The sequence below is a fragment of the Crocodylus porosus genome, unplaced genomic scaffold (genome assembly GCF_001723895.1).
Source record: "Crocodylus porosus isolate Cpor-Errol unplaced genomic scaffold, CroPor_comp1, whole genome shotgun sequence".
Lineage (NCBI taxonomy): Eukaryota > Metazoa > Chordata > Crocodylia > Crocodylidae > Crocodylus > Crocodylus porosus.
In genome coordinates, this window is record NW_017728910.1 from 12,420,945 (window position 1) to 12,433,109 (window position 12,165).

The 12,165-nt window shown below is 46.0% G+C and overlaps 1 protein-coding gene across 2 annotated transcripts in view; it reads right to left on the minus strand.

Moving 5' to 3' along the window:
• GOLIM4 (golgi integral membrane protein 4) overlaps positions 1-12,138 on the minus strand; it is a 50,186-nt gene extending 38,048 nt beyond the window's left edge. Inside the window, exon 1 of one of the 2 annotated variants that reach the window (XM_019532692.1) lies at positions 11,915-12,138. In XM_019532692.1, coding sequence (XP_019388237.1) covers positions 11,915-12,101 — 187 coding nt within the window. In that variant the 5' untranslated portion in view covers positions 12,102-12,138. The remainder of the gene's footprint in view (positions 1-11,914) is intronic. The other variant, XM_019532691.1, reaches the window with a different exon arrangement.
• Positions 12,139-12,165: the final 27 nt, after the last annotated feature.

The window sequence follows — 12,165 nt, forward strand, 5'->3', positions numbered from 1 at the left end:
CTCCAATTAAAAAAAAAAAATCCCCAATTTTCAGAGTTAAAAAAAGTAACTCAAAATCCACGCATACATGTCTGTGTCTGTAGATTTTGGGTTACTTTTTTATCTGAGAAAACCAGGTTCCCTGATTATCAGTTATAAGAAACAAGAAACTATTTCCTGAACCCAATTCTGCTTAAAAGTTATGATAATTGTTTTTAATAAAAGACTGCAAGAGTAAGCAGGAGTTTGCATGTGGGGCTTTTTTTTTTTAATCTTTCCAAACTCAAACATCATGATAAAACAATAAATTTTAAAAAGCTACAGTTATTGCCATGCAAAACTGTTAGACCACTTCCTCAAACAGTTATGCTCCAAGGAACTTAGTGAGCTCCAACGCTGCACTTAAAAGTAGTAGAGTAAAATCAAGAACCAAAGGTTTCCATCCTTTTTCTTGAGCATCACTCTTTAAAACACAACAGGTTTAAACCAAGAGGTTTAATTCTATCGAGATTTGTTTTATACTTCAGTGGGACCAGAATTTTGGCTTATCATGCTTCTAAAAAAAAAAATCACAAATGCTACACACTATCCATCCTTAGTTAGAAGTAGTATATACATATGGCTATTGTATGACTGAATTTAGCTGCTATGATTACCAAGAAATATTAACTTGGCTCCTTAATTTTAATTTTAACAGAACAGATTTAATTACATTTTCCATGCAATATTCCCATTTTACAAGCAAACACCACAAAATATACCATGTTCCTAAATCCCAGGGACTGTATCCACTGCTGAGTAACAGATGCTACAATATGTACTTAACTTATAATACAAGGGTGGAGATATTGTTCATGATGATTCCCAACCTCCAGCCAAGGACAAGCACTGTGTATCCTGCCCAAATACCATGTCTGGCCAGGGAAGCCAGCCAGACAAATGAGACAATGCATTTGAAACATCATTGTCCTAAAGATTTTAGTTATGCTAAGTGCAGATATTCAAAAAGCTGAATATCTTAGGCTAACCTGAGTAGATTGAACCAATTTACAAGTGAATAAATGTTCACTTTTGATTCTGGAAATGCAGGAGGTGCCTGCAGTGGCTCAGGCCAGAAGCTGGGGGGAGGCGGGGGACACTAGAGTGAGCCCTGACCTCCCTTCTGCAGTGGCCGAGCGTGGTGGGGGGAGGGAATGAGCATAGCCAGCCAGACCCCGGGCCAGCATGGCCCCCTAAGGCAAAAGGGGGCAGGGAAGGGGTTTTATTCCCCTCCCACCTCCCCTCTCGCCCCGGGACTCCATGTGGGATCTGCCTAGCCAGGGCACAGCAGCCCCTTTAACTCCCGCCCCCCGCCTCACACTGCTTCAGCAGCAGGGCTGGGAGAATGGCCCTGCTCCCTTTGCCTCGGGAGGCCATGCTGGGCTAGCATCTGGCTAGGGAGCAGAGGGGGCAGGGCCAGCCCTGCTCTCTGAAGCAGCGAGCATAGCCCAGTGCAGGGCTGCAAAGCATGCTGGGATGCTGGGGGACTGATTCAGCTTGAACCAGGAAGGGGTCTGGGACAGCAGTTCCATAAACCGGTTTGACCCAGATCTGATAACTCCATTCAACCAAGTTTCTCTCAAACCCATTTCGGACATTTTGAAACCAGTTTACGTGCACCGAACTTGTGTTCTGCTACAGGTTTAAACCCGCTTCTGATCACTTAAGCCTGTTTAGGTACATCTTCTGTCCCTAGCCAATAAGAGTAACTCTATACATTCAGAGGAATCCTCCCTCAGATAAACTGTACCTCTTCCATGACATTAAAACAGTTTGAAACAAACTACTTTAGACCTAGTTTCAGCAAGCTTTTCCAGAAAAGTATGTCTGCACAGGAGCAGAGACACTGTCATCCTAACACCCGGCCCGTACCAGACGAGCTGTGCCTAACAACAAATCTTCGCAGAGACAACCTGGTGTAGCTGAAGTCAAGCAGCAGGTTACAGGGCTTCAGGAGCACATAACAGTTTCAGGGTCTGGGCAGCTAAAGCCCCCTGTAAATCTCACTGGAGATGGAGAATAGCCCAGCACAGCCTGCGATCAATTTGGGGACCAGCAACAGCTTAAGATCTATTCGTTCCCTCACCAGTAAGAGGGCATGGGGGAGTAGCGAGACATGCTGAGTTGGGCTTTAGCTCATCTGTTATGGAAATGAGGCAGTGTGCCTCTTTCCTCCACAGCCATTACAGAAAAGCTGCTGTGGTAGTTCACCAGGGATACGTTTTCCTCCCTCTCAGCAAACATCAGTAGAAGGGGGAAAGATTTGCAAACCAGACACAGAAAACCCCAAATGTATCTTGGAGTGGGGAAGTGGGGAAAAGTCAGCAAAAAAATAGAAGCAAGGTGCCTAGATTTAGGGAGGGGAAAAAAATATCTCGCAACTTCCATCCACTTCTACTGCTAGTCTCTGAAAGGCAGAACAGCCACGCTCGTGCCCCAACATACGTGCCCCCCTTAACAGGCTGCTGCCTTGCCTGCACAAACACAGAGAGCTGTTCCAGTGAACAAGGTCAAAGGGCACAATGGAGTGCTGGAGCATTTACTCATTTTAACTGACTGGCTTTCTTGCATATAGTAATGCAGCCAGAGGCCAGTATATCCCATCCAGGAAGAGTACAGACCATCTGCAGATGCTTCCTCAACCTGACAAGGGGTGTTTGTGCCCGAAAGCTTGCCAAGAAGAATTTTTTCACCTATTCGAGTTGGTCTAATAAAAGATATCGGATTTACCGAAAGAACCTTGTCTGTCTGTGAGCATTTACTGGAGGTATAGGTTATAGCCGTGTTGGTCTGAGGACATAAGCAGACAAGGTTCTTTGGGTAAATCCAGTATCTTTTATCAGACCAACTCAAATAGTTGGAAAAATTCTTCTTAGCAAGCTTTCAGGCACAAGCACCCCTCGGCAGGCTGAGGAGCACAGACCTCTGGAGATGCTTCTTTCTGGATGGGATGGATAGTAAAGAAGCCAGAGGCTGCTCTGCATGCAAGACAGGCAGTCAGGGAAGGTGTAAACTGAGGAGTCAGTGGGTAAGAGGCAGGTTTTGGGGAGAGGGGTTGGGAAATAGTGGAGAGGTACCAAGGGAGTCAGATATCAGGCAGGTTATAATAATGTCTTCACTGGAAGAAGGAATTTGGCAAAAGTGTGGGTCTCTTTGAAGCCTCTGTCCCACCCGGGACCCTCAGATAAAAGTGCAGTCAGCAAATGTTAACAAGAAGGAAACTCGGTAACAGCATCATGGATTTCACTTTCAGGGAAGCGAGAGCCAAGCAGTCTGGGCCACTTACTAAGTTTTATTGTGGGTTGATAAGAAAGGATGTTAACTATCTAATACAGTGCACAATTTGTTTGTTCTTTCTGCTCTAAGCACCCCCAAAGATAGCAAGACAAGCAAAGTTAATTAAATCTATACAACCAAAGCTTTATTATAGCTGGCTTCCTGATTAACAAAATTGCCTCTAGCTCCAAAACACCAAGCACTATCTAGAATAACAACAATACTATTCCTTTGCTGGAGTTTTAAATCTTAAAAGGTAGGCCGCCTGATCTGGCCTAATAATCACTGCTGTACCAACTGAAGAATGCTATACCCTATGCAGCAAAGAGAGCAGCAGGTGCACCCAAAAGCACTAAAAACAACTCTATGCTTTAAGCTGCTCATCTGAGGCAGTTCTTCAGTGCTGGATCCAGTTTGCCAGGCTCCTAAACTTCTGTATGGAGGAGATAGAAATTTAAAAAGAAGTGGTCAGGACACTCCAGAATAGTGGCTCTTGTGCATACACAACCAAAGAAAAACTTACTTGTATTCAAACTCCACTGTGTCACAGACGGGCCAATAATGGTATGGGACCAAAGTCCATCTCCCCACATTTTTGATCTGCTAAAGGTGTTTCCATTGGGAGGAGGAGGTTGGGGGAAGGGAAGGGAACCGAACATTGGTTGTTCAAGAACTGATAGGGCTACTTTTCACTTATCTACTGAGGGTGAATGAACCGTGCAAAGTCCAACTGCAGAGGTAGACAGCTTACCAGGAAGTCCACAATGTAACCTTCTAGAACAGGGATTCGCAACCTGATGTAGCACCCTGGGGTGCACTGAGATCCTTTCAAGGGTGCCACACAATGTTAGCACGGTTCTGTGCGCAGACATGATTCACAAGATCAATCCAGCAATTTAAAATAGGAATTCAAAGTATTAGAAACGTGCTGGCCTCTTGTGGTCTTTCTGAGTTCTTTGCAACAGAAATATTGCTCTATTATTTTCTGTAGTCAAAAAAAATCAGCAAAAAACTAAGAGCTAGCATTTTCCATGAGGTGCCTTGAGTCTAAAAACGTTGAGAAGTCTTGTTTGAAGCATGCACGCACACACCTCCCGTCCAGCCTTCGTATTCCCACAAGAACCCCAGTCCTGCGGCAACTGCCTGTCTCTAGTGTCACTCTTCCTAACTTCCAAGGGAAGCCAAGAGGGCTGGCTCCTTCACTTCACCTAGCTCCAAAACTGAGCGGTCAGCTAGATAACTGCTTCTACAATGGTCTTGGCTTCACAGATTGTACACTATAATGCTTGCCCAGTGTTTCTGCATCTCTATTGTTATTCCCCGTTTTTCCCTTATCGATTGTACAAGAGAACAAAAATGCAACCACCAGTAAATTCTTCAAAAGGCTAAAATGCAAAAGTGAGAGGGGACAAGCAGCCAGTACCCAACAGCCCCTGATCTTCCGATTCCAGTTTGGTCCCCGGCAAAAGTATGACAGAGCTAGGCCCTCTGACCACCAAGATGCAAATTTAGAAGGAAAGAGAGGCAAGGCCCTAACACATACCTGCAAGAGACAACAGTGAGAACAGTCTACAGCTGTCAACCCAGCATCATCTGTGAACTGTGAATCTGGACAGACTGGTCATGAGTCTAATCCATCACAATTACAGATGGGGGCAAGATTACAGCTTTGTGTTTTTCATGGCCCTCCTACAGACCAGGTTCAATTTTAGACCCTAAGAGTAAAAGCTCCATTAGCCCAACTCCAGGCTCAGCTCCTGAGCCTTAAAGACAGACCACATGCCCTGGAAACCACAGGCCCAATGGAGCACCAATTTTTCCTGACCCTATCAATTAATTACTCCACATACTAAATCCAGTAGGGAGCCGTGTTAGAGCCTCCAAACATGAACATGTGTTACAAATACTGAAAGGAAAGGTCCGTTTCCTTAATGAAAGTCAACTTTTCCAGTCTTGGAATTCAGTAGCCAGAACTCAGAAGCCATGCCTCACAGAATATGACTATAAAAAAGGCTTCTTGAGCTAATGGGCTGGCTGGGGGTGGCCCAGCTCTAGATAAGTTTCTAGAGTTAGTCTCAAGAAATCTTCACGCAAGAACTTGTTTGCACATAAATGGACATGTTTGCCTTTGAAGGTTTAGTAAAAAACAAGACATGTTAGAAACCTGCAGTTATGTTTCAGTCATAAGTCACATGGTAAGTCATTTCAGGCTAATTACACAAAGGAACTGGGGATAGGGAAAGTGTCAGTACAAGCTGCCCTATAAAATTAGCCCCCTGTCCTAGGAAGTCAGAACGCTGATCGGAGATGCAATGGCTGCTTCGTCATGGCAGAAGTGGCTAAGCTGTTTTAGATCACTGAGGTATCTAGGGGTGCACTGATAGAGATTTTTTGGGCCAATACCCATGGCCAATTTTTAATGAGTCATATCGGTAGATAGTGATCAAGCTGCTGGGCTGCATATCAGCAATTGGAAAAGCAGTGTTGGGCTGGTAAGTCTGTTGTGGGGGAAGGGATGGGGCATGGTAGGGGAAGCAGATGGAGGCCCCAAGATAAGGGAAGGGAGTGGGGCCGGGGCTGGGCCAGGGGTAGACACTGCCCAGTCGGGGCAGGGAACAGAGCTATGAGCAGCTTGTCTAGAGGGTGCAAGGAGGGTGGGGCAGCTCCTGCCACTACACATACCCCGAAAGGGCATGGGGGGACCTATGCCCCTAGATCTGTGCTTGGGGTGAAGGTGGGCTGTCACTGTGGGTTGGGGGCAGCACCAAGCTCTTCCTGGCAGGGGGGAGGGGGCTGGTTTGGGGTCACGTTCAGGGCAGGCAGTGGCACTGGGAGAGGAGCTATGGTGAGGTTGCAGCCACCCCAAAATCCACTGTAGCCCCGTTACGCCTCTCCCAGCACTGCCACTGCCCACCCCAAGCGCAACCCAACCCAAGACCCTGCTGAGAAGAGCCCGGCACCACCCCAGCCCTAGCCCACAGTGGCAGCCCACCCTTACATGCACGTCTGGGAGGGCACACGCCCCTCCCCCCCCATGCCTTGCCAGGGTGTGCACAGCAGAGGGAGCCACCACTCCCCATGCCCACTGAATGCAGCTGTCCCACACCCAGCCCCGCCCCAGCTGTGCAGCGCCTACCCCTACCCCACTCCCTCCCTCACTGTGGAGCTTCACTCTGCCACCTCCCTCATAACAGACTTATCAGTCGGACCTGGCTGCTCTCCACGCTGCTGGTCTATGCTTGTGGCTGCCTGCGTGCTGCACATGGCATTTATCGACCACATTATCAGCCTCATCAGCCAAAAAATGCCGATTACCAACACTGTCAATTTTCCTTATTAGTGGGACCGATCTGATTTGGGACCAACGTATCAGTGCACCTCCAAAGGTATCCCTGGCTTAACAGTCAGCAGGACAGAGGAAAGGGTAATGATGTAAAGTTTAAACTCAGACCAGAAGTACTGAGATATCCTGTTCCATATATAAATGACTATGCCCCTATGCAGAAGTGTGCCTGACCATTCCCACTTTGAAGTCAGGGACAATCCCCATTTCAGGTAAGCAAGTCTGACCGATTTCACAAAACCAAATCACACTATAGAATGTCAGTTAGCATTTTAGCTGATTTAGCACCAGTATATGTTGTATTCTTCTTGGCTGTAGCCAAAGATCACATCAGCTAAAGTTCTGCTGGTTGCACAGCCTTGCTGAAATCTACAGGTAGTCCATGATGAGGTAAGCCAGCTAGTAGGTGTTGAAAACTGAAGTCTGGGAGAACAGTTGAGCTGCTTCCCCATACAGGTTTCCCTTGCCAACCATTGGGGTTAGGTTCCTGAAAGTTCCTATGGTTGGCAAAACTGTGGTTGGCAAGACAAAAGGCTTATGGGAAAAATGGCAGGTGGTTGATGGCTGATGTGCAGCCACAGACAACCGTGGTTACTCAAAACTGTACATCATGGTAGCCAAAATTGTATATATAGAATATTAAGTGTGGATACTCAAAGTCATGGTTGGCAAAACCGTGGGTGGCGAGGGAAACCTGTATTATAGTCAGAATTAGAAAAAGGAGAAAAAACTGAAGTCTTCAGATAATTAGGATTCTAGCCCAACATAAGGAGTAACAAGAATAGTCAAAGGTGCTAGACATAAGATACTATTAGGGAAAGAATTAAAATAGAATAGATTAGCAGTGTATGTTAAATTAGCTGATGTCTGAGGAAAGGGGAGATGGAGTGCTTAAGTATGCAAAAGCATTTCTAGCTATATTTAGACTTGAAGCAATTAAGATATGATCGGTTTTGTACGAAGATATCAACGAAGCCCTATGCTTACCGCTGAAATACATTCCAATCCAGCCAAGAGGAAAATAGTATCAAATTAAGTATTAAAAACTTAACAAAGCCCTTTCAAATGCTTTTTTATCACTAAGACAACTGAAATGAGATTATCTACAAGTTTTGAACACATAGTTCTAAGCAAATATGATTTAAAAATACAGTCAGCTGACTGGGAAGATTAGTAGTAGATAAGGGCTTTCATAAAGCAACTACTGAAAACTGTGTACAGGGATCTATTGATATAATAGATTTTTAAGCCGGCTTGGAACAAATTTATAAGCAGGCACCTGTCATCTCTATGCTTTCACTCCAGTAATCGTATCATGGTTACAAAGGCAGCTCTACTGCCTCTAACGTCCAACAGAAATATACTGCGAGGTAAAATCCAGAAGATGCGACTTAGACTTATTCTCTTCAGGGTTCCCAATTCCCTGGTTTGCAAGAGCTGCAAAACCTATCCCAATGCAAGCAGAGTCTATAGACTCGGAAGCAGAGCTCCCATCCCCTCCAAAATAGAGGATTCTGTTCACAATGGTAGAGTCAACTTCCTACTAATTCTACCCCTTTCTCCTTGCCCTTCTCTTCTTGGGGAAAGAGTGGAAATTCTTCTGATTTAATTACATGAAAACCCAATGAAGAGAAAAAGCCACAAACATCACATTAGGGGCTATACTATAAACTTATTTTTTGCCTCAGAGCCAGGAATTGGATAGATTAGATCAGGTCTATTAATTCAGCTCTAGCGTAGTTCTGTTTCACTCCAGGGAATTTTACTCAGGTGAACTGGGGTTGAATTTAGAAGAAAAGTCAGAGACCTTAAAAAAAGATTTAAAAGGCTCAGACTTCCAAAAACTGCAATCTGTTGGCCAAAGAGAGGACATGCTGCTTCTTTCTGAGCTCAATCAGGAGAGAAGGAATTTTATAGAGTTTTGGAGCACGGCTCCCACTGGTGCATGCACCCTAAGAGGGCATGGGGGGCATGTGCCCCTGGAACTGCACATGGGGCAAGCACAGTTTGTCACTGCGGGCTGGAGCCAGGGCAGCACTGCTCTTCCCAGCAGGGCTTGGGACAGGCTGTGCTCAGGGTGTGCAGTGGCACTGGGGGGGCACGGAGCACTACAGTGAACTTTGGGGTGGCTGCAGCCTTCTCCCCGTAGTCCCCCTCCCAGCACTGCCGCTGCTGCCCTGAACGCAGCCCCAACCCAGGCCCCTGCCAGGAAGAACTCAGTGCCACCCCAGCCACACCCTGCAGCAGCAATCTGCCCTCACCCTGCAAATAGATCAGGGGGCACATGCCCCCCCATGCCCTCCTGGGGTGCACATAGCAACAGGATCCACCCCCCCTCCCCCGCACACTCCCTGGACAAGCTGCTCACCATACAACTCCATCCCACACTCCGTCCTGGCTGTGCAGTGCCTGCCCCAGCCTCACTCCCTCCTTCACCTTGGGGGCTTCAAAATGCACCCCCATCCCTTCCCTCCTCCCTCGCCCCTTCCCCCACACAGGCTTACCAGCCAGATGCTACTCTCTGCGCTGCCGGGTTGCATATCAGCAATCAGATCATTATTGGTCAATATGGCTTGTTAAAAATCAGCCATCTGTATCAGCCCAAAAAAATATCAGTGCACCCCTAACGGTTACCATTTAATGTATTTGAGTACATTGCCCTAGCATGCTCCCATTTCCAAACTTAGTGTTCTGCAAGTATCCATATTACAAGAGAACAACTGATTATATAAAATGAGACATGCACATAGTATGACCAACTAATTATAGATTTTTGTCAGAACAGCAACAAGAATAGACTCCCCAGTTTGCACAAGATTAAAGTAGTGAATTAAATGTTCAAAGCCAACAATGTCTCCATAAACAGTCTGACTTTCTCTACAGTGAGGTTTGCCTATGGCTACACAATCTGTTTCTTATTTTATTTCTAGATTTAAGCCATTAGTGGTCAAACAAAAATAATCTGGGTTCTTTACATTCAAAAGATATCCAAATCAAATGAAGCCCTGAAAAGTAAACATTTTAGAGTTTTGAGAGGGACACGGCCAATTTAAAATCCAGGTCACTTGAAAATAAGAGTTCAAAGTACAGTCAGATCTTGCACCTGTCTGGATTTTCTCAGCCAATGCTTTTGTTTGTGTTGTTTTAGAAGCTGTATGTCTTTACAAAAGTTGTTAACTTTCCCTGCTGCTGTGCAAGACACACACACACAGCACAGGGAAACTGAAGATGTACGAAAATGTATAAAATTTGATCCATCTATTTCTGTGCTAATTTGTTATAAAATACTGCATATAAAATAAAAATATCAAATACAAAATGCTAAAATCAGAATTCTTCCCGCACTTACGCCAAGGATAATGCTTTACCTTTAGTAAAGGTACTTTGCATTAGTGGAAATGACTATACAAGGTACACGGCTGTTCAAATTCAGCATCAATGTGCCGTTAGGTGCACACAGGATGGAAAATGCATGGGAGATAGTATTTCTTTCTAGCCTCCTCCCTGGCTCAATACATTTGAGGCTCTGAGCCTACCTCCCAGAAATTACAGAAAGCAAGAGTAAAATGTATTCAAGAACGTCATTTCTGTAAAACCGGTGTCTCTTCATTTCTCCTGATGAAGGGACGTATATTTATCTTTACTATAAAAGTTTACCTGTAGGGCATCTTTTGATAGAAAAATCTTTTACGCATGCTTGATATGCCCAAGAGGCTCACGCTCTCCTTTTTAAGCATGTATTATTAAAATACGTTAACTTTGGGGGAAACCTTATTAGTTGTTCAACAATTAATTTAAAACAGTAAGAGGAACATGATAGGTAATGTAGCACAAGACATGTTTTTTCAGGTCTTTGTACCTATTGTTTACCTCCTGTTTTTTAATGCATTTATTTTCATGGGAAAATAGTCACTAACCCATTAACCCATAAAGTTTATAAAGTGAATAGTTTAATTATAACATAGCCCCAATGTGGGGAGCCATTTTATCCCCCCTTCTCGATCTTGGTAAAGTTTCAATCTGTAGGATGAATGCCACCAGTAGAGTTACTTGGCTATCCCCTAGGTCAGTGAAAGTAATAGAAACCTGTTGAAGTTTAACTTGCCCAAAGAACAGGATGTTCTGGTTTTCTCTATTTCCTCTTCAAGTAGTCTTGGCAAATATGCAGACCAGCTACAGTAGCCCTTCAGCTATCAGTCACATCTCTCCCCTTCATGCCCCCTCGGTCACTACAGCGATGCCATTGCCAAGGTGTTCCATAGCATTATTCTGTCTGAACTGGAGATGCTGAAACTAAGTAACCATGGACCTGGCGCCTACTAAATCTGTGCAATAACAAATTCCAATAAGAAATTAAAAACCTTTGACCCAATCCTGCTGTCCACGTGTAAAGGTTGCAGGATCAAATCAATAGTATTCATCCTACTGCTGTTTGTACAGTTGGTGCAGCATGTAACGTCGGTGCAGCGTGTAAAGTTCCAGGCCAGTTAAACGCATCACATGCTCAATATTCATCTGTGACCACCTCAAACACTTTGAACAGAAACTATACATACTAAGGCCAAAGCTTTCAAAAGCCGGCACTGATTTGTGTGCACCCGATTTCAGGCAGCTGAGACCAGATTTCCAGAGGAACTTAAAAAGTTTTGCACTTTACACAGTACTGATGGCTCATATACAATTCTGACGTTTTTGCATGCAGACGTCCTTGGGAACTGACAGCGATCAGTTACCAGAGCAAAATAATCTCCACTTCGAGCACCCTAAAATTGGAAGTGCCTGGTGATGAGCAGCCACGTTTAGGCAACTGCTTTGCGCCAAAATCTTCAAAGCCAGGAACAGAGCCTGATCTTCTCTGTTCTTCAAGTAGCTCAGGAAAGAGGATCTGAACTGTTCCTCACCTGGCGTAGCAAGAGAGCCCTAACTTTCAGGCTGGTGCCCAGGAACCACAGCCATCCCTTCCCACAACGGGATATCATCGCAAAGCCGAGACAAAAGTCAAAACGCAGCCGCTGGCTTTGGCGGGGCCAGGGGAGTAAGAAAGGGGGATGCAGCGAGTTCGCCTTTGCAGCTGGAGGCTGCAAGGTGCCCTGTGATCCTTCCGCAATAAGAGGGCCCTGTGGAGGGGGCAAATCCTGGCCACATTCAAGTCAGTGGCCTTCGAGGGGCGCATTTCTCCTACACGTGGGGGCAGGGCAGGGCGGAGCGGCAGCTGCGGGGCAGATGCATGCGGGGGTGGCGAGAGACTCGTGGCGGGGGGGCAGGGAGCCGCGTTACCTTGCAGCTGGGCTGAGAGCGACTCCTGGTGCTGCTGGTACTTGAGCGCCATCGCCTCGGCCCGGCGCAGCTGGCTCTGCAGCTCGTAGTACAGCATCGCCCCGTAGATGAAGCCGAACACCACGCTCAGCAGCAGCAGGCTCTGGAAAACCCGCTTCTGCTTTCGCGAGCACATCCCGTTGCCCATAGTCCCCCGCCGGGCCGGCGGCGAGCGTCCCCCGCGGCGCGGCGCGGCTCAGCGGCGGGCAGCA